The following is a 22,840-nucleotide window of genomic DNA, read 5'->3' on the forward strand; positions in this document are numbered from 1 at the left end:
GCCACATGAGAGGGGTTTTTGTCGTACAGTAATGTTATACAATGCTATTATATTCAGTTCTGTTATGTAGAATACTATCATTATGTGATTGTGCAGACATTGATTCAGCTTTGATCTAACTTGATTAAATGAGCCCCATTCGCCAGAGTAGCCTGTTTTTTATTTTTACAAGTAGAACAGAGACTGTGCGTAAAGTAGAGCATAAACACATGCGTAGAAGCGTCGGGATCTTTAGTCCGGAGAAAAATAGGTCAGAAAAGTTGGATCCGCAGCCAAAAACTAAAACATTAAGTACTGTAATGTAGCTAGGGCTGTTAAACCCAATGTGCTCAGCTGAAACAAAGTACAAAAGGAATTCATGCACTGTGCACATTGTTTTACATAGACAATAAATGCCTATAGCATTCTATTCATTTGCCTCCTGCGAGGGCAAATGAAAAGAGAATCTTTCCTTTCATTCATTCTAACAGCGTAACCAGACAGCCTCTTGTCTCTTCCCTGTAGAGAAACTCTCTGAGGGTTGTGGTACATAATTTTACAAAACCATCGAATTTCGCAGTTTGCTGTTCAGAAATCTGAATTTTGTGTTTGGCTTGGTCGTTCATGATGGCAGAATTAACTCTGTTTCGGTATCGCAGGTGATGTAATAGGAAGCTTTGCGTTACGAATTAGGGTTTTTAACAAATGTTTGTGGAGAAGGTATTAGAGGTAAGGGTGATGGTTTGGAATAGCAAAGCCTCCTCTCCGGGGGATGTGAGGGGGCTGCTTAGCATTTCCAATGAGCCTTAGCGCTGTGTTGGCGTTGTCTTCTGCCACATATCTGCACCAGCAGAAGGGCTCATCTCCTTAGCAAATACTACCTGTCTGTTGGGAGAGGGAGGAAAAAGAAAGAGAGAGGGGGGGTAGATGGGGATAGGGCCAGGGAGAGGGAGGGAGGAAGGGAGAGCGTGCAGAGAAAAGCAGAGAGATATGGTGAAAATAGAAGCACATTTGTATACATGGCCATGTTACATGACCTTCTAAACATACCACTTACGACAAAAATGTCACCAACCTTTTTAGAAAAAGATAATCATGTTTGAGTTCAAAAATAAAGGTCTGAAAATGGACCCAGACAGACAGAGACGTAAACACTTGTCGACTCATAAATATTTGATCATCCCAGAGGAGAGGTGGATAGGTTTTTCATCTGTTTTCTTTTAGAAAAGTGCGTTCCTGAGAAGGTCTACCTAATCACTGTTGTTTGCTGCCAAAATGTAACCCGGCTAAAACCATGGTTGAATCATTTCTGTCATTTCAAACACCTAATCGAGAATAACACTGTTTCCGATTTCCTTGTCAAGTGAGGCACATTACATTGGGTTAAGTGTTTCTCTCCCCTTCAAAAGTGTAGTTGGCTCACACTGTGACTGCCGACATCCTCTGATGTAAAGAGGGATTGGATGGAAAGAGAAGTGTTAGGATAGGAGGAGAGAGAGAGTGGAGGATGACATACCGAGTTGTAGCTCCATGGCGTTTAATCTCCTTCCTCTTGTCGTTCTTCTTGCAGACACAGCATATGTGCGGGTTTTCATCAGCGACGTGAACGATAACAAACCCGTCTTTGCTCCGCGTCTCTATGAAGTCGGCGTTGACGAGGACGCAGATGTCGGCCTGGCTGTTGTCACCGTCGGAGCTAATGACGAAGATGAAGGTATGGAAGGCAGGATGAGATGGCAGGGGAAGAAAGAGAGCGGATAAAACCAGAGATGACACATTGGCACTCATGGCAGTGTTACACATTGATAACATTTATATTTTCTAGGGAGTGCAGGTTATGGCACTGTCTGCAGTGAGGAAGGTAACCTGGCACAGGATTAACATTTCATGGGGACTTTTGAAACCTGAGGGGAAAAGTCTGTTTTTCACATTTTGTGCCTGGCCAAAACTGTCCTTGGTGTGACACTACACCTTGGTCAGTGGTGACTATCAATCAAATAATTACATTTTCCCCAACCCCAGACTCGATTAAATTGTCTAGTTTTTGAGACAGTGAGGGCAGTGAGGAGTTACAAATGTAAAAAAATGACTCACCACAAGTGCCACATCTGGATTGAGTTCTGATTAAATCATGCTGAGAGAGATGAGCTGAGCCACCCTGTGCTACATTAGGACGCAACCATTTAATCGTCAAAAGACAGACACACTCCTACACAGTAGGTGGGTGGGATTTGGTGTGATAAACCAGCTCATCCCTGATACAGCAGCAACACTCGGCGTAATATCCCTTTATCGGCCATGTTTTGGCTTGTTAATCAAGCATTTATCGCAAGCGGGGTCAGTGCGGCTTAGCTTGTAGTGTATGTAGCACTAGCCTCAACCAACCCATGATGAACGACCAGAAAGCACCGGCCCCCAACATAGAAAGTTAGCAGTTCTGCTCGGGAGCCTAAGCCCAATCTGTCTTGTTTAAAAAATCCACACAAGGGCTTGACTGCAGTATAAGCTTATTGGAGAGCCCAGAGGGAGCGCTTTGTCTGCTGATTTGTGTTAATAGCAGAGATTAGACTAGCATTTACATTGGGCTTTAACACAACAGACTGATTGAAAGGGGAGCCATGAAACATACAGGGGATTAATTTATCTGGGGACCGTAAACTCACTGGATGGTGTCCATGGAGACACAGCAGAGAAGTTCAGATATCTACTTCCCCATTGGTCCATTTCTCAAACCCTCAAGGTGACATAGGCAGGGGTTCAATTTGGCAGGTGTACCTTACACAGGAATGGAGGCCTACAACCTGTTTACATACAGCACAGTCTGTTTCTGCTCTAGCCAACATGTCATTGTCTTGTTAAACAAGGTAACAATAACATCAACTTGTTGAATGCAGGAACAGTCTGGCACATAATGCTAGCTAACAATGAGGTATGTCCAAAAAGGACGTGCATTAGACTAACGTCCTGTCCAGGGGGTGTACTTGTACAGTACATCAAGCTGCCTCACGCTACAGAAATAGGAGATAGGCTCTTGCCAAAGCTACTTACGTCCACTTTAGAGCACTATGCAGGGAATAGGGTGCAATTTCAGACTTGCCCTAACTCTACGAACAGCATCCAGAACTCCACCTTCCAGAATGTCAATTTCTTCACTCCCTGGTCCTACCACAGGTGCCAACGCCAAGCTGCGTTACCAGATCACATCGGGCAACACCGGAGGGGTGTTTGACATGGAGCCTGAAGTGGGAACCATCTTCATCGCCCAGCCTCTGGACTACGAGCTGCAGAAGAGGTACAAGCTGCTGGTGCTGGCATCGGACGGGAAGTGGGAGGACTACGCCGCTGTGGTGGTCAACGTGGTCAACAAGAACGACGAGGCTCCAGTCTTCTCTATGAATGAGTACTACGGCTCAGTGACCGAGGAGCTAGATGGCTCGCCGGTCTTTGTGCTTCAGGTGTGTGTCTCAGAGTTCTTTCTCTAACCTGGGTGCCAGTCTGTTTCAGCTTGTGCAGTCAGGTACCGAGGCTCACACAACCATGTAAAATGCATGCTTCTGTATGTCATACTGTACATGTGCTAGACGTAGCTGATAACTACAATGGATATCACTCAACAAGATATTTCTGTCTCTAGCCTGAGTGCCTGTCTGTTTCTGCTTGAGTCAAGACATAGTTTTGTTGTTTGACAAGCCAGGGGTTCATTTTGAATGCACAAACAGTCAGGTACCCAGAATAATCTTTATCAAGCATAAAAATCTAATCCATGCTTCTGTATGTCATGCATGTACATAACTAGTCTACTTTCTACTTCATAACCAATGGCTTCTCCGCTGGCTTCTCCGCTGTGCAATCCGGCTTCCGAGCGGGTCACGGGTGCACCTCAGCCTCGCTCAAGGTACTAAACGATATCATAACCGCCATCGATAAAAGACAGTACTGTGCAGCCGTCTTCATCGACCTGGCCAAGGCTTTCGACTCTGTCAATCACCGTATTCTTATCGGCAGACTCAATAGCCTTGGTTTTTCTAATGACTGCCTCGCTTGGTTCACCAACTACTTTGCAGACAGAGTTCAGTGTGTCAAATCGGAGGGCATGTTGTACGGACCTCTGGCAGTCTCTATGCGGGTACCACAGGGTTCAATTCTCGGGCCGACACTTTTCTCTGTATATACCAATGATGTCGCTCTTGCTGCGGGCGATTCCCTGATCCACCTCTACGCAGACGACACCATTCTGTATACTTCTGGCCCTTCCTTGGACACTGTGCTAACTAACCTCCAAACGAGCTTCAATGCCATACAACACTCCTTCCGTGGCCTCCAACTACTCTTAAACGCTAGTAAAACCAAATGCATGCTTTTCAACTGTTCGCTGCCCGCACCCGCCCGCCCGACTAGCATCACCACCCTAGACGGTTCCGACCTAGAATATGTGGACAACTATAAATACCTAGGTGTCTGGCTAGACTGTAAACTCTCCTTCCAGACTCATATTAAGCATCTCCAATCTAGAATCGGCTTCCTATTTCGCAACAAAGCCTCCTTCACTCACGCCGCCAAACTTACCCTAGTAAAACTGACTATCATACCGATCCTCGACTTCAGCGATGTCATCTACAAAATAGCTTCCAATACTCTACTCAGCAAACTGGATGCAGTCTATCACAGTGCCATCCGTTTTGTTACCAAATCACCTTATACCACCCACCACTGCGACCTGTATGCTCTAGTCGGCTGGCCCTCGCTAAAAAAAAAAAAAATTTTTTTTTTAAAATAAAATAGATTGATGGGATTTATGCTTATAAAGACACGCACACACACACACACACACACACACACACACACACACACACACACACACACACACACACACACACACACACACACACACACACACACACACACACACACACACACACACACACACACACACACACACACACACACACACACACACACACACACACACACACACACACAGAGAGAGACACACACACACCGATGTTGATGAGTTTTGTGTGTCTTTCCAGGTGACAGCCATAGACCCAGACAAGGATGCAGACCAAGTTGCCGTGCGCTACTCTCTTCACGGTCAGGGATCGGAGTCTAAGTTTGTGATCGACGAGATCACAGGGAAAATGTACGCCCAGAAGACACTGGACCGCGAGGAGCGGGCAGTGTGGCGCTTTGTGGTCCTGGCCACAGACGAGGAAGGGGAGGGGCTCACCGGCTTCACTGATGTCATCATCAACGTTTGGGACATCAATGACAATGCGCCTTCCTTCGTCTGCGTGCCCGACGGCTGTCACGGCAACGTGGCCGAGAACTCGCCCCCAGGTACCTTCGTCATGGAGATGACGGCGACGGACCTTGATGACACGGCGGTGGGTCAGAACGCCATCCTCTCCTACCGTATCATCGAGAACGCGCATGACGCGGGAGCCGCCGACTTCTTCACCGTTGACGCCAGTACAGGCACCATCTCAGTGGCAACCGGTGGGTTGGACAGGGAGGTGGCAGAGCGGCACCAACTGGTGGTTGAAGCCAAGGATGGAGAGGGTATGATGGGCACGGCTACCGCCACTATCATCATCACGGACCTGAATGACCACACCCCCCGGTTCAAAGAGAAGTGGTGCGGGGCTCGTGTGTCTGAGAGCAGCCCTCCAGACTCAACCGTGCTGAAGCTGGATGCTGTGGACCCAGACTCAGGGGCTCACGGCCTGCTGGGCTTCAGTGTGGCGGCAGGGGATCAGGGTGAGAGGTTCTACATGGTGAGCCACAAAGCAGAGCAGTCTGGAACTCTGAGGCTGAGAAAGAGGCTGGATTACGAGAGGCCCGGCGAGCAACAATTCAACCTCACCATTCGTGTGGAGGACTCTGACTTCTCCAGCCTCATCCACTGCATCATCCAGGTGGTAGACGAGAATGACCACGTCCCAGTGTTCGCCCCCACCTCCTACCCCCTCGCCCCTCTGCCAGAGGATGTTGCAGTGGGAACCAGTATCACCCAGGTGAGGGCCAGCGACTCAGACTCTGACCTGAATGGGGAAATAATTTATAGCATCTCCCCAGAGTCAGACCCGTACAGTCATTTCACAGTGGACAGAAACGGCATCATGACCGTGACCCGCCCGCTGGACAGAGAAATCGTGGCAGAGTACCAACTGGTTGTCCTAGCGACAGACCGGGGTAGTCCAGCCTTGACGGGTAGCACCACGGTCCAGTTGAGCCTGCTGGATGTAAATGACAATGGGCCAGAGCTGGAGGTGACCTATAACCCTGTCCTCTGGGAGAACAGCCCTGCTCCACAGGTGGTGTGGCTCAACAAGACCTCTAGCCTGCTCCACGTTATCGACAGGGACTCCCTTGAGAACGGGCCTCCCTTCTCCCTCTCTCTCCCTCGCCTCTACGCCCCTGACTTCCACCTGCAAGACCATGGTGACGGCACGGCAACGCTCACGGCGCTGCACCGCTTCGACCGCGAGCGGCAGAGGGAGTTCTTCCTGCCCTTGGTCATGACAGACAGCGGTCGTCCGCCGATGACGGTCACCAACACACTCACCGTCACTGTGGGCGACCAGAACGACAACGCCCACCAGGAGGGAGAGAAGGAGATTTACGTCCACAGCCGGAGGGGTGAGTTCCTCACTTTAAGACAAGTGTCAGACAACTTTCAGTCAACTTTTGGTATTCATGAAGTGCCTAAGAGTAGGAGAGTCTGAGAGTAGGAGTGTCTGAGAGAAGGAGAGTCTGAGAGTAGGAGTGTCTGAGAGAAGGAGTGTCTGGGAGTAGGAGTGCCTAGGAGTAGGAGTGTCTGAGAGTAGGAGTGTCTGAGAGAAGGAGTGTCTGAGAGAAGGAGTGTCTGGGAGTAGGAGTGCCTAGGAGTAGGAGTGTCTGAGAGTAGGAATGTCTAGGAGTAGGAGTGTCTGCAAGTAGGAGTGTCTGCGAGTAGGAGTGTCTAGGAGTAGGAGTGTCTAGGAGTAGGAGTGTCTAGGAGTTGGAGTGTCTTGGAGTACGAGTGTCTGGGAGCAGGAGTGTCTAGGAGTAAGAGTGTCTTGGAGTGTCTGAGAGTAGGAGTGTCTGAGAGAAGGAGTGTCTGAGTGTAGGAGTGTCTGAGGGTAGGAGTGTCTAGGAGTGTCCGAGATAAGGAGTGTCTAGGAGTAGGAGTGTCTAGGAGTAGGAATGTCTAGGAGTAGGAGTGTCTGAGAGTAGGAGTGTCTGAGAGTAGGAGTGTCTGAGATAAGGAGTGTCTAGGAGTAGGAGTGTCTAGGAGTGTCTGAGATCAGGAGTGTCTAGGAGTAGGAGTGTCTGGGAGTAGGAGTGTCTGAGAGTAGGAGTGTCTGGGAGTAGGAGTGTCTAGGAGTAGGAGTGTCTAGGAGTGTCTGAGATAAGGAGTGTCTAGGAGTAGGAGTGTCTAGGAGTAGGAGTGTCTAGGAGTAGGAGTGTCTGAGAGTACGAGTGTCTGAGAGTACGAGTGTCTGAGAGTAGGAGTGTCTGGGAGTAGGAGTGTCTAGGAGTAGGATTGTCTAGGAGTGTCTGAGAGTAGGGGTGTCTAGTAGTGTCTGAGAGTAGGAATGTCTAGGAGTTTCTGAGATAAGGAGTGTCTGAGAGGAGGAGTGTCTAGGAGTAGGAGTGTCTAGTAGTGTCTAGGAGTAGGAGTGTCTATGAGTGTCTGAGAGTAGGAGTGTCTAGTAGTGTCTGAGTAGGAGTGTCTATGAGTGTCTGAGAGAAGTAGTGTCTGATAGTAGGAGTGTCTAGGAGTAGGAGTGTCCAGGAGTGTCTGATAGTAGAAGTGTCTGAGAGTAGGAGTGTCTAGGAGTAGGAGTGTCTAGGAGTGTCTGAGAGTAGGAGTTTCTAGGAGTAGGAGTGTCTAGTAGTTTCTAGGAGTAGGAGTGTCTAGTATTGTCTGAGAGTGGGAGTGTCTAGGAGTGTCTGAGAGAAGGAGTGTCTGATAGTGGGAGTGTCTAGGAGTAGGAGTGTCTGATAGTAGGAGTGTCTAGGAGTAGGAGTGTCCAGGAGTGTCTGTGAGTAGAAGTGTCTGAGAGTAGGAGTGTCTAGGAGTAGGAGTGTCTAGGAGTGTCTGAGAGTAGGAGTGTCTGAGAGTAGGAGTGTCTAGGAGTGTCTGAGAGTAAGAGTGTCTGATAGTAGGAGTGTCTAGGTGTGTTTGAGAGTAGGAGTGTCTGAGAGTAGGAGTGTCTGAGAGTAGGAGTGTCTAGGAGTGTCTGAGAGTTGGAGTGTCTAGGAGTAGGGGTGTCTGAGAGTAGGAGTGTCTGAGAGTAGGAGTGTCTGGGAGTAGGAGTGTCTGGCAGTAGGAGTGTCTGAGAGTAGGAGTGTCTGAGAGAAGGAGTGTCTGGGAGTAGGAGTGTCTGAGAGTAGGAGTGTCTGGGAGAAGGATTGCTGATTTAGGTTCAGATTTTTATTCCCCCTTTTATTCATTATGATTTAAAAGGTCAAATGTATCCAATGTTAGCACTCCAACTTTGAGATGCTATGTGAATATGGGTCCAGGATTTTACCCAAGTTAGCACAGCAGGGAGGATGCGGACTAAGAGTTGACTAAGGTAGGAAATGTTCTTTCTGCGTACCTGTGTTGTCTGAATGCGTAATTGAAACACCTGCGGCTAATATTACAATTTCTTTTCAGCATTTCATGATTCTTGCAAATCCTTCCTTCAGGTTTAACAACATTCTACCCCCCACACGCTCTCCGCTCTACTAATTGTATCTGGCCCTAATGTTGACCTGAACATTACGAGATCTGTGGTGTTCCTCAGGGGGGATTGTTAGGCCAATTAACATTCTGATCATGGACCTGGCTGTTTCAGTTTAGTTTTCAGTAATTGTATGAAACACTGCAGCAACATGACACGTACATTCATACAGGCTCCCATTGTTTACCCAGCTGCAGTACCCTGGCGCTGGGACTCGATAATAACATAATCCATACTGAGATAGCCCTGACTTCCTTAAGCCCTCAGCGCTCCTCGCAGCTCAAGTACTGGGAGTCTATTCAACCCAGACAGTGGGACTTCACACTCATGAACAGAATAGGGAGAACAGAAACAGCAGAATCACAGAACAGCAAATAAGAAAAGGGCTAAAGATAAGCGACCTGGGGCCTCTATCACGTTGGGTTTGTTTTCAGACAAAATCAATGTCTTTGTGTGCGTTGTGTACAGGACAGATGCAGACTACTTCACTGGGCAAGGTCTATGCCCCTGATCCTGATGATTGGGACAACAAGACCTACACCTTAGACGCAAGAGGAATGAAGTAGGTGTTACGTTTGTTTATAATGAGAGTGAGTCATAAGTAAGAACACACCGTTGACAGCATGTTACAGGAGCTCTCTATGTACAGGACAGTTAATCAGTTAAACAGTTAACATATGAGGGATACAAATAGAGATGGAAGTGATTGGAGGATGTCATATAAAATCAACGCCATTTCATACTTGGTCAGCGAGTGCTTATTCAACATGTACATCTGATCCGATGGCCTCGACCCCTAAAGAACGTTCCCTATGTGTTGAAATGATGAAGAAATATGATCAACAGTGATTGCTACTATGCTGAACATTGCAATCATATTCAGAGCAATCAGAGGATGCGTTTGTATCCTGTCAACTGGTGGAATTGTGGGGGGAAAAGGATCAAATAATGTTTTCTCTGCGATTGTTTACAATTTAGCATCTAACACAGTCAGGGAGTAAAAGAAAAATCCCAATTGCATATTTGACACATTCCTGTTTTATTCATATGGACTTGAACAAGGAGTAACTTTTTGGCCTTGTCCAATAATAGACACTTATTTCCTTATTTATATATTTTTTAAAGATTTTCCATTGCACGCCCTAATGAATACTACCCAGTCATTCAAGTTTTCCACAACGTCCTTGCCCTACCAACAGGTATTTCACCTTAGACAAGAGTACAGGTCACCTGGCCATCAGACAGCATACCCTAGCGGGCAGCTACTATCTCAGAGTGGGCGTGTCGGATGGGGTGTGGCCGGACGTGGTGTCGCGGGTCACAGTTCACGTGCGGGAGCTGGAGGACAAGGCAATCCATTTGTCAGCCTCCCTGCGTCTCACAGGTAGGCTACAGCAGCGTGACAGTGTCGTTCCAATCTAATCTACAGTCTATGATAGGGCCTTGTGTTTTGGTTAATCATGTCACAGTTTAACCTTTATTTAAAGCTTTTTCATCAAACTGTCCCCTTTTCTTTTACGTCATAGCACCATCCTCAGACAATTTCATTCATTTTTGGTCTAATTCTAATTTCTGGGAAGAGGCTGAAAATAATGATTAAAATCCAGGTCATGTGACTTGATTAGCCAAAACACAGGGCCCTCGTGATAAAGGCTGTGTCTGAAAAGAATACTAGCTGTCAAATCCTTGTTTCCTCTATCCTTATTGTTTCCTCAATTCCTCTCAAAGCGCATTGGAGGATAGGACTCAAGGTCTCTCTCTGGACCTCCTCATCCAATGAGCTTGGAGAGGAGTTCAGGAAACAAGAACAGAATAAGTAATAATTTGGCAGCTAGTGAGGTGAGGTTTTCAGACAGAGCCTACGGTCACTAGTTTTTTTTTTAACGACTACATTACGTGACTTGACAGGAGAAAGTTTGGGCCAAAAGTTTCTCCCGTCAGGTCACGGGATTAATAAAAGCTTCAGGCCCTAGTCAAGTCATGACCAACTCACAGTTCAGCAACTACATTGATGCTACTGCTGCTGCTGTTACTCCACAGCAGGATTGCTCTATAGGAGAAGATTATCTAACAAAGTTTATGTTGATACGAGCTCTGAAGTCTGAACCTGTCAACATAAGTTACTTTTTCCATTTGTTTTCCTTTCTCTCGCTCTCTGTCACTTGTCTTTCCACCCACACCAAGCATCTGTTTTTTTTCTTATTTTCTTTCGTTCCTTTGTTGGAGCGATATAGAGTGTAGCTTTCATTGAAATGTGTTTGGTTTGAGAAAGACAATAACTGCCAAGTTATTGTTATTATGATTGAATAAACTCAGACATTAAGTGGATGATTATGAGGTTGTCAAATGAATTAAGGTGGAATCAGCATCTGCTCAGTGAATTTAAACAGGAGAAAGAAGAAGAAATGAGTTATAAAGTCTCGGGATCTGGAATTGGTCCTCCTGAGGCTCCACTGTGAGCTAGCAAACCCAATGGATCCAGGTTGCTTTTTAAGCTTTTCCTAAAGATCAAAGCATTTTACGTTGAATGTGGGTCTCACCGTCTCCCTTACAAGCTGTAAGGCATGTACTTTACCACAAATCGATACAACCAATAGTCCCTATCACTTCAAGTAGCAGTGTGTGTCAAACATGTGGTGCCTTTTTCACACAAAAAAATGCAGTTTAATGTCTTGGTCTTGTGGCTCTCTCTGGGCATATCCCAATTGTAAAGGTCAATTTCAAACTGCCAGGTTAGTCCTTGACATTTTAAAATCCATTGTATGAATAGACTACAAGGCTATTAGGCATACTAGGGAATAATTTTCATTTTGTATAGATTAAAGATGACTTTTTCCACCCTCTCCGATATTATTAGAAGAGACGCATAGCTAATGCTTTGACCTCTAAATCTATTTAATAGTGAGGCCGTCAAATGGTTTATACCGGAGCCAAAGAGTCGGGTCTCGCTGGAAATAATTAAATAACAGTAAATAAAATAGTTTCACCTAATGGGTGAGTGAACTGACGTGTGGCCAGCATACGTCAATCTAGAGGAATGTTGGAGATTACATTTGATAATAGAACCAAGACTGAGAACACTTTGATCCACTCCGCCTGTCAGTGAGTAGTGAACGTTCAGTGAATGTGTGTATGTGTGTCTCTCTCTTTCTGTGTGTGTGTGTTTTGTGTGTGTTTGTTTGTATTTCTCCCTTCTGTAGGCATCACTGCCAGGGATTTTATTGAGTCCCAGGTGGACAAGACGAGTCGACAGGATATGTTCAGGGGCTTCCTGTCTGAACACCTGTCCGTCAGATCAGGTGCCATCAACGTATTCAGCCTGACAGACGTAGGACTGAAGATGCTGGACGTGCGCTTCTCTGTGCACAGCGACAGCTACCTTCGCCCAGAGAAACTACATGGATACCTTGCGGTGCATAAAAAGAAGGTACGCCTCAAAGTTTTCCCTTCTTGAAGATAGGGATCTTAGCTCATACATCTCTAGGTGCATAGCAGAGCTTGGCGTTCTTGAGATCATTTCTTTATCAGCCAAGAGGTGCGGTGTGCATTCATAGCTTTTTCATTCATGTTGTTCACACCAACTCTCCCCCTTGTGTGTTCATACCTGCTTCCTCACTCTTTCTCTATCTCTCCCCAACTCCTTCCCTCTATCTTTTAAATCAAAGCAAATTAAATGTTATTTGTCACGTACGCCGAAAACAACAGGTGTAGACTTTACCGTGAAATGCTTACTTACGAACCCATTCCCAACAATGCCGTCACTGCAACCCCCCCTCCAGGTCTCTGATCACTATCTTGTTTCCTTTTCTGTCTCCTCTCCTCCAACCCTAGCCACTCAGCCCCTACCCACATGGTCATGCTCCGTTGCAATCTTCGCTCTCTCTCTCCCACTACTCTCTCCTCTTCTATCCTATCACCTCTCCCTTATACTAAATCTTTCTCCCTCTTGTCTCCTGATTCTGCCTCTTCGACCCTACTCTCCTCCCTTTCCGCATCCTATGACTCACACTGTCCCCTTTCCTCCCAGCCAGCTCGGCCCTCCCCTCCTGCTCCGTGGATGAGTGACTCATTGCGATCATACAGAACAGGGCTATAATGGACAGAGCAAAAATGGACAGAGCAAAAATGGAGGAAAACTAAACGTCTGGATGACCTATCATCCTTTTACTCTCTCCTCTCTACCTTCTCTTCTTCTGTATACGCTGCTAAAGCCACTTTCAATCACTCTAAATCTCAAACTTCTGCTTCTAACCCACCTTCTCCTCCCTCCTTAATCCCCCCTCCTCCTCCCTCTCTGCAGACAACTTTGTCAACCACTTTGAAAAGAAGGTTGATGACATCCGCTCCTCATTCACTCAGCCTATTAAGTCCACTGGTCCCACTCAAACAGAACTACCCTACTCCTTGACCTCTCTCTCCCCTCTCTCTCCAGATGAAATCCTGCAACTAGTGGAGGTCCAGCCGCCCGACAACCTGTCGCTCGACCCATTCCCCTCTTCCCTTCTCTGGAGACCTTCTCCCATTCCTCACTTCTCTCATTAACTCATCCCTGACCACTGTTTGTGTCCCCTCTGACTTCAAACGGGCCTGAATCACTCCCCTCCTCAAGAAACCAACACTTGAAAACTACAGACCAGTATCCCTTCTTTATTTTCTTTCCAAAACACTTGAGTGTGCTGTCTCTGACCAACCCCCTCACTATCTCTCTCAAAACGATATTCTTGACCCTAAGTAGTCAGGATTCAAGACAGGTCACTCAACTGAAACTGCTCTTCTCTGTGTCACGGAAGCTCTCTGCACAGCCAAAGCTGACACTCTCTCCTCTGTTCACATCCTCCTAGATCTATCCACTGCCTTTGACACAGTGAGCCATCAGATTCTCCTCTCCACCCTCTCAGGGCTGGGTGTCTCAGGCTCTGCACACTCTTGTATTGCATCCCACCTGGCAGGTCGCTCTTACTGTACCAGGCGACGTGGAGAGGATCTGTGTCTTTACAACACTCTCACTACTGGTGTCCCCCAGGGCTCGGTTCTAGGCCCTCGCCTCATCTTTCTATGCATCAGGTCACTAGGCTCCGTCATATCCACAAATGGTCTCTCCTATCATTGCTATGCGGATGACACTCAACCCCCTTCTGACACTCAGGTCGTGACACGCATCTCTGCGTGCTTAGCAGATATCTCGGCCTAGCACCTCAAGCTCAACCTTGACAAGACAGAGCTGCCCTTCCTCCCCAGGGAAGGCCTGGCCGCTTTAAGACATCTCCATCACAGTTGAGAACTCCACGGTGTCCCCCTCCCAAAGTACAAAGAACCTTGGTGTGACCCTGGAAACACCCTGTTGTTCTCTGCAAACATCAAAGCAGTGACTCGCTCCTGCAGGATCATGCTCTACAACAATGGTATTCAAACGTTTTCAGCGGTGACCCATTTTTTTTCCGTCAGAATTTCTAAGGTCTACATTCTTTTCACAAAGAATTTCTTATTCTTTCACAAAGAATAAACATTATGATGGTGTTGGAGTCATGAGCAGTCGTGGGTGAACAGGGAATACAGGAAGGGACTAAGCACGCACCCCTGAAGGGTGTTGAGGGTCAGTGTGGCGGTCCTGAGCTTAGTGATGAGCTTGAGAGGGCACTATGGTGTTGAACGCTGAGCTGTAGTCAATGAACAGCATTCTCACTTAGTTGTTCCTTTTGTCCAGGTGGGAAAGGGCACTGTGGACTGCAGCAGAGATTGCATCTTCTGTGGTTCTGTTGGGGTGGTGGACGGATTGGAGTGGGTCCAGGGTGTCTGGGATGATGGTGTTGATGTGAGCCATGACCAGCCTTTCAAATAATTTCATGGCTACAGACATGAGTGCTACGGGGCAATGGTCATTTAGACAGGTTACCTTGGCGTTCTTGGGCACAGGGACTATGGTGGTCTACTTGAAACATATAGGTATTACAGAATGGGTCAAGGAGAGGTTGAAAATGTCAATGAAGACACTTGACAGCTGGTCAGCGTTCTGAGTACGCGTTCTGGTAATGCTTCTGGGCATGCGGCCTTGTGAATGTTAACCTGTTTAAAGTTCTTGCAGCGGCTACAGAGAGCATGATCACACAGTTGTCCAGAACAGCTGGTGCTCTCACAAATGGTTCAGAGTTGCTAGCCTTGAAGTAAGCATAGAAGGCATTTAGCTCGTCTGGGACACTTGCGTCGCTGGGCAGCTCGCACCTGGGTTTCACAATGTAATTTGTGATAGTTTGCAAGCCCTGCCACATCCGCCGAGTATCAGAGCTGGTGTAGTAGGATTTGATTTTAGTCCTGTGTTGACGCTTTGGCTGCTTGATGGTTCGTCGGAGGGCGTAGTGGGATTTCTTATAAGCGTCCAGATTAGTGTCCCACTCCTTGAAAGCGTCAGCTCAAGCCTTTAGCTCAGTGTGGATGTTGCCTGTAATGGCTTCTGTTTGGGATATGTACGTACGGTCACTGTGGGGACGACGTCGTCGATGCACTTATACATTTTTTATACATTTTTATTTATTTAACCTTTATCAAAGCAGTCACCGGCTGATAATTATAATTATGCGGCGCATAATTGGCCCAGCGTCGTCCGGGTTTGGCCGGAGTAGGCCATCATTGTAAATAAGAATTTGTTCTTAACTGACTTGCCTAGTTAAATAAACTTCTCAATGCCATCGAATGAACCCCGGAACATACTCCAGTCTGTATCTTAGCATCCGCTTCTTCCCTCCATCCCTCACTCACTCCATCTCCTACCCTCTTTTCTCTGTCTGTCTTTCTCAGACCTCAGTCATTTATTGAAAATAAATCTGCCATTTTGCACACTTGGTTATTTGAACGTAAATATGTCTATGTGCAAGGAGTATCAGCTTGCCTCATCACACCCCTTCCTTCCTTCTCCCCCTCTCTCTCGTTCTCTTTCTCTCTCTTTCCTTAGCTGCAGTCTCTGCTGCGGGTGAATGTGTCCCAGGTACAGGTGGATGAGTGTGTGTACACAGACTGCAGGGCGGGTGGGGGTTGCTCCACATACCTCAGCGTCAGTGACACGCCCACCCTGGTGGATGCTGGCAACATGGCCCTGGTGTCTGTGACAGTGACTTCCTCAGCCGTGTGTGGCTGCACCGCAAGGGACCGTGTCCACCAGGCCTGTTCCTCCTACCCCACAAACCCCTGCTTCAATGGAGGCACCTGCATGGACACCCTAAGCGGGTACAGGTGAGCAGAGAGCAACGACTACAGCAACACACCTCACCTGAGGACCATGTGAACTGGGTTGTGTTTATTAAGGCACATCATAGCTGAAAACAAGATATAGGGCTATACTTATTGGACAAGTGTAGATAATTCCTCCCTTTTTCCCTCAATTTCTGACCATTTTCTTCCAATTTAACTCTACTGAACACGATTGTATCCTGTATTTATTGTATTTAATTGATTATGCAAGATAAAATATACTTTCATAGGTGACAAATAAGAGATGATTGAGATAATGTGATTGAAATAGTCAAGAGGAAATCTACACAGAGATGGTGATGTGGAGAAAATGAGATCCGAATCAGAAATGACACTAGAGCTACCTGGGAAAAAATGATTTCAGACTAGAATGACAATAAATTAAGGGTTAAAAAAAATTGACATTTCAATGATGAATTACCTCCTAATTATATGCTGGAGCCTTGAACGCTAAGCATATACAGCAGTCAGAAATCCATAAAAACCCAGTACAATTGCCCCATGTGGGCGCATCACAGAGGAAACAGGATGGAGCTAATTTGATGATGAGGATTAATGGTAGGATTTAAGAAATGTAGGCCAGTGAGATTACAACAATAACTACCCACCCCTCTCTTGTAAGTGCTGACAACTTTTCACAATCCCACTTAATACCATTTACATGACCATGTAAAGTGAAGTTAGCCAGACAGACGTGCATACAGAAGAACACGTCCGCCTTAAAACCTTAGAACATGAGGGTTACGCTCATGGCCTGTGTCCCAAATGGCATCCTTTTCCTTATATAGTGCACTACTTCTGACCAGAGCCCCATGGGCCCTAGGGTGCCATTTGGTGCACAGCCATGCATTCCGTGTTTTTTATCTGCCACATCAGCTGCAGTCTGCAGTCTTGTGAGAGAAAGTCCTAGCCCTTGTCAGAATATTGATGCTGCTATATAACCCAAGGTGTATTCAGTATGTGCGTAAAAAAATCCAATTTCGGCACCATCTCATGTAGAGAGAGCTTAATAGCCAGTCTGAGACATTGCCTTATCAGATAGTGTCAGTCAAAAGGGAAAAACAGAGGAAGAAACATGCTCTGGAGTCTGGATTGGATTGGCATTGCTCTCTGGAGTCGCATGGAAAATTACTGGGAAGGTATGTGCTTGTGTGTCTGTTGTGTGTTCTTTTGTCCATGTGTGTGTATGCTTGCTTAAGCACAAACGTGCGTGCACTCTTTCTTCCGTATCTGTCTGTGTGTGTAAACACACAGTCTTTCCTAGAACCATCCCCCTGTCTCTCTCCAAATGGATCAGTATTCCTGACATGTGTTGGCCCTCTGCAGAATAAACAGAGTTGGAGACGGAGAGAAAAGAGAAAACAGACCCTAACAGTGCACAGCAGAGCCATATGCTCAGAGACGCCGCATGGAAAGAGATGGCTGTGACATTCTCTACCAAGCCCAGTTCGTCTCATATCAATTTTCACCAGGGGTGTGAGAATATTCTGATTCTCCCCTGTTTGGATTGAAAGTGTTGTTTTTCTCACTGCATGTATTGTATATCAAGTCATTTCTTTGATTAAGATTTATGGCTCGTAGACATGCAGATGCACTAGTGGACGCATGCCATGAACAAGTGGAGGCATGCCATGAAGAAGTGAAGGCATGCCATGAAGAAGTGGAGGCAGTCCATGAAGAAGTGGAGGCATTCCATGAATAAGTGGAGGAATGCCATGAAGAAGTGGAGACATTCCATGAATAAGTGGAGGCATTCCATGAATAAGTGGAGGAATGCCATGAAGAAGTGGAGACATTCCATGAATAAGTGGAGGCATGCCATGAATAAGTGGAGGCATTCCATGAAGAAGTGGAGACATTCCATGAATAAGTGGAGGAATGCCATGAAGAAGTGGAGACATTCCATGAATAAGTGGAGGCAGTCCATGAAGAAGTGGAGACATTCCATGAATAAGTGGAGGAATGCCATGAAGAAGTGGAGACATTCCATGAATAAGTGGAGGCATTCCATGAATAAGTGGAGGAATGCCATGAAGAAGTGGAGACATTCCATGAATAAGTGGAGGCATGCCATGAATAAGTGGAGGCATCCATGAATAAGTGGAGGCAGTCCATGAAGAAGTGGAGGCATTCCATGAAGAAGTGGAGGGATTCCATGAAGAAGTGGAGGCATTCCATGAAGAAGTGGAGGCATTCCATGAAGGTGGAGGCATTCCATGAATAAGTGGAGGCATTCCATGAAGAAGTGGAGACATTCCATGAAGAAGTGGAGGCATGCCATGAAGAAGTGGAGGCATTCCATGAAGGTGGAGGCATTCCATGAATAAGTGGAGGCATGCCATGAAGAAGTGGAGGCATTCCATGAAGAAGTGGAGACATTCCATGAATAAGTGGAGGCATTCCATGAATAAGTGGAGGCATTCCATGAATAAGTGGAGGCATGCCATGAAGAAGTGGAGGCATTCCATGAAGAAGTGGAGACATTCCATGAAGAAGTGGAGGGATTCCATGAAGAAGTGGAGGCAGTCCATGAAGAAGTGGAGGCATTCCATGAAGAAATGGAGACATGCCATGAAGAAGTGGAGGCATTCCATGAATATGTGGAGGCAGTCCATGAAGAAGTGGAGGCATTCCATGAATAAGTGGAGGCATGCCATGAAGAAGTGGAGGCATGCCATGAAGAAGTGGAGGCATCCATGAATAAGTGGAGGCATGCCATGAAGAAGTGGAGGCATTCCATGAAGAAGTGGAGACATTCCATGAAGAAGTGGAGGGATTCCATGAAGAAGTGGAGGCAGTCCATGAAGAAGTGGAGACATTCCATGAATAAGTGGAGGCATTCCATGAATAAGTGGAGGCATTCCATGAATAAGTGGAGGAATGCCATGAAGAAGTGGAGACATTCCATGAATAAGTGGAGGCATGCCATGAATAAGTGGAGGCATCCATGAATAAGTGGAGGCAGTCCATGAAGAAGTGGAGGCATTCCATGAAGAAGTGGAGGGATTCCATGAAGAAGTGGAGGCATTCCATGAAGAAGTGGAGGCATTCCATGAAGGTGGAGGCATTCCATGAATAAGTGGAGGCATTCCATGAAGAAGTGGAGACATTCCATGAAGAAGTGGAGGCATGCCATGAAGAAGTGGAGGCATTCCATGAAGGTGGAGGCATTCCATGAATAAGTGGAGGCATGCCATGAAGAAGTGGAGGCATTCCATGAAGAAGTGGAGACATTCCATGAATAAGTGGAGGCATTCCATGAATAAGTGGAGGCATTCCATGAATAAGTGGAGGCATGCCATGAAGAAGTGGAGGCATTCCATGAAGAAGTGGAGACATTCCATGAAGAAGTGGAGGGATTCCATGAAGAAGTGGAGGCAGTCCATGAAGAAGTGGAGGCATTCCATGAAGAAATGGAGACATGCCATGAAGAAGTGGAGGCATTCCATGAATATGTGGAGGCAGTCCATGAAGAAGTGGAGGCATTCCATGAATAAGTGGAGGCATGCCATGAAGAAGTGGAGGCATGCCATGAAGAAGTGGAGGCATCCATGAATAAGTGGAGGCATGCCATGAAGAAGTGGAGGCAGTCCATGAAGAAGTGGAGGCATTCCATTAAGAAGTGGAGGCATGCCATGAAGAAGTGGAGGCATTCCATGAAGAAGTGGAGGCATGCCATGAAGAAGTGGAGGCATGCCATGAAGAAGTGGAGGCATGCCATGAAGAAGTGGAGGCATGCCATGAAGAAGTGGAGACATTCCATGAAGAAGTGGAGGAATGCCATGAAGAAGTGGAGGCATGCCATGAAGAATTGGAGACATTCCATGAAGAAGTGGAGGCATTCCATGAATAAGTGGAGGCATGCCATGAATAAGTGGAGGCATTCCATGAAGAAGTGGAGGCAGTCCATGAAGAAGTGGAGGCATTCCATGAATAAGTGGAGGCATGCCATGAAGAAGTGGAGGCATTCCATGAAGAAGTGGAGGCATTCCATGAAGAAGTGGAGGCCTTCCATGAAGAAGTGGAGGCAGTCCATGAAGAAGTGGGGGCATGCCATGAAGAAGTGGAGGCAGTCCATGAAGAAGTGGAGGCAGTCCATGAAGAAGTGGAGGCATGCCAGAAAGAAGTGGAGGCATTCCATGAAGAAGTGGAGGCAGTCCATGAAGAAGTGGAGGCATTCCATGAAGAAGTGGAGACATTCCATGAAGAAGTGGAGGCATTCCATGAAGAAGTGGAGACATTCCATGAAGAAGTGGAGGCATTCCATGAATAAGTGGAGGCAGTCCATGAAGAAGTGGAGGCATTCCATGAATAAGTGGAGGCATGCCATGAAGAAGTGGAGGCATTCCATGAAGAAGTGGAGACATTCCATGAAGAAGTGGAGGCAGTCCATGAAGAAGTGGAGACATTCCATGAATAAGTGGAGGCATTCCATGAATATGTGGAGGCAGTCCATGAAGAAGTGGAGGCATTCCATGAAGAAGTGGAGGCATGCCATGAAGAAGTGGAAGCATTCCATGAAGAAGTGGAGACATTCCATGAAGAAGTGGAGGCAGTCCATGAAGAAGTGGAGACATTCCATGAAGAAGTGGAGGCAGTCCATGAATAAGTGGAGACATTCCATGAAGAAGTGGAGGCAGTCCATGAAGAAGTGGAGACATTCCATGAAGAAGTGGAGGCATTCCATGAATATGTGGAGGCAGTCCATGAAGAAGTGGAGGCATTCCATGAATAAGTGGAGGCATGCCATGAAGAAGTGGAGGCATTCCATGAAGAAGTGGAGACATTCCATGAAGAAGTGGAGGCAGTCCATGAAGAAGTGGAGACATTCCATGAAGAAGTGGAGGCATTCCATGAATAAGTGGAGGCATTCCATGAAGAAGTGGAGGCAGTCCATGAAGAAGTGGAGACATTCCATGAAGAAGTGGAGGCAGTCCATGAAGAAGTGGAGACATTCCATGAAGAAGTGGAGGCATTCCATGAAGAAGTGGAGACATTCCATGAAGAAGTGGATGCATGCCATGAAGACGATCAATTCATTCTGCTTAATTTTGTTCTTCATTCAGTTAGCAATGGTCCATAGAAGCACTATAAGCTGTAATCAAGGCAAAGGAAGGGAAAGGAGAGGTAATCACAAAGAAATCAGTCAGAGTGCTTCTGCCTGCAAAACACACATGCACCCACACATGCGCGCGTGCGCACACACACACACACACACAAGACACTCTTGCACACACATACACTGTACTTGGGGTACAAACTCTTGTCATTGTAGTGGTACCCTGCAAGGTGCAAAATAATAACTGAAAGCCACGCCCACACTAAGCCACCCCTCCAATGATTGGGTACAAAAATGTACCATTATACTAGATGTCCCCTAAAAGGTACCGAAAAGTATCATTTGAAATCTAATGTGTACCTCTGAATGTACATTATGTATATTTAGATCTTTGTGTACCCCAGGGAAAAATACTGTACCCTAACCGCACCCTTTTTTCTGCACAGCAGAGTAAATGGGACTGAAACAAGGAGAGATTGAGAATCAGTGATACTGTAGGGGGCCTAGAAAAGTAGGAATCATGTTCTTAATCATGCTCGAACAAAGGGATCTGATGTGCTGCTGAGCAGTGGTAAGTTAGAGGAGTTCTACAGCCCCTAAACCTCTGTTTCGGCTCACAGGCTAAACAATGTTATAAGGATAATAAAATGAATAGAACGATTGAGGGACTTGTGTTTCTATGTAATGTTTTCAATGCAGTATTTAATATGTACTTGATGTGTTTCGTGCCTAATGCACAAGTAGCTACTGTATGTAGATGAAATCCCTGCCTGACATTTATAAAGATACGTTGCACAGCACTTTACACACACACACAGATATGACAATATAGCCAGCCCCGTCATAATGTTTCAATATGGAAAAATTACTGTTAATGTTCTTTGGGGTGCTTTTTTTCAATGCCACCACAGATGCCAGTGCCCACCGCAGTACGAGGGTCCTGAGTGCCAGCAGACAAGGCGAAGTTTCCTTGGCAACGGCTATGCCTGGTTTCCTCCCATAAGGCCGTGCTTTGATAGCCATCTTTCCCTGGAGTTCATCACAGGGGCTGAGGATGGGCTGCTGCTCTACAGCGGGCCCCTGGCCACCCTGCTTCCCGGAGACCCAGAGGACTACATGGCCATAGGTAGGGTAATGTGTTACCCACTTAGGATTTGAACCCAGGTCATGGAGATCACGTAAGCCCTCTGAACTAAAGCCTAGGCATTAACTGGGAGCTAACTCAAGTCTTTAGGTCTCAGGCAAGGTTAATCAGCCCTCTAGCGTGGTTTACCAAACCAACTCTGTTACACAAAGGCAAGTATACTGCATCTACCTTCCAGTCCAACCGAGGTGCATGATTTGAATAACAAATGGAATGTGTGGGATATATTCAGCGTTATTTGGATTAATTAGGTTGCTTAGTCATACAGCCTAGACAGAGACAAAACACTAAAAGTAAAGCAGTGTAACCTTGTTAATGGGTTCACTTCACTTGTTCATGAAAAGTAGATAATGGTCCGTACCTTTGGGATGAACTGTTCGTTACATATGTACAGTAAATATACAGTTTCATGTAAAGTATATATGTATGCATTGACTATTTGACACTGAACAACATCCCTCCAAGAGCATCAGAAGTGCATCCAACACCACAGTTGAACTTTGACCCTTTAAGTCTGTAGGTGGAATGTCATGGTGATGCTGGTACTGATGACCTCTCTTCTCCTCAGAGCTGATTGGTGGAACACCTAGCCTGAAAATCAACCATGGGTCTGGAACCCTGGTCCTGCAGTTGCCGGGAAATGTGTTTGTGTCCGACAGACGCTGGCACCGTCTAGATGTTAGGAGCAACAGTAAAGTAAGC

General features: G+C 46.5%; 1 protein-coding gene across 1 annotated transcript in view; it reads left to right on the forward strand.

The window, feature by feature from the left end:
- LOC139540191 (neural-cadherin-like) overlaps nucleotides 1–22,840 on the forward strand; it is a 110,057-nt gene that overhangs the window by 60,269 nt on the left and 26,948 nt on the right. Inside the window, exons 16-24 of the mRNA XM_071343804.1 lie at nucleotides 1,550–1,693; nucleotides 3,151–3,434; nucleotides 5,010–6,618; nucleotides 9,162–9,255; nucleotides 9,893–10,077; nucleotides 11,894–12,120; nucleotides 15,640–15,917; nucleotides 21,906–22,120; nucleotides 22,707–22,834. Coding sequence (XP_071199905.1) covers nucleotides 1,550–1,693; nucleotides 3,151–3,434; nucleotides 5,010–6,618; nucleotides 9,162–9,255; nucleotides 9,893–10,077; nucleotides 11,894–12,120; nucleotides 15,640–15,917; nucleotides 21,906–22,120; nucleotides 22,707–22,834 — 3,164 coding nt within the window. The remainder of the gene's footprint in view (nucleotides 1–1,549; nucleotides 1,694–3,150; nucleotides 3,435–5,009; nucleotides 6,619–9,161; nucleotides 9,256–9,892; nucleotides 10,078–11,893; nucleotides 12,121–15,639; nucleotides 15,918–21,905; nucleotides 22,121–22,706; nucleotides 22,835–22,840) is intronic.

Source organism: Salvelinus alpinus, chromosome 15 (genome assembly GCF_045679555.1).
Source record: "Salvelinus alpinus chromosome 15, SLU_Salpinus.1, whole genome shotgun sequence".
In the NCBI taxonomy this organism is placed as follows: Eukaryota; Metazoa; Chordata; class Actinopteri; order Salmoniformes; family Salmonidae; genus Salvelinus; species Salvelinus alpinus.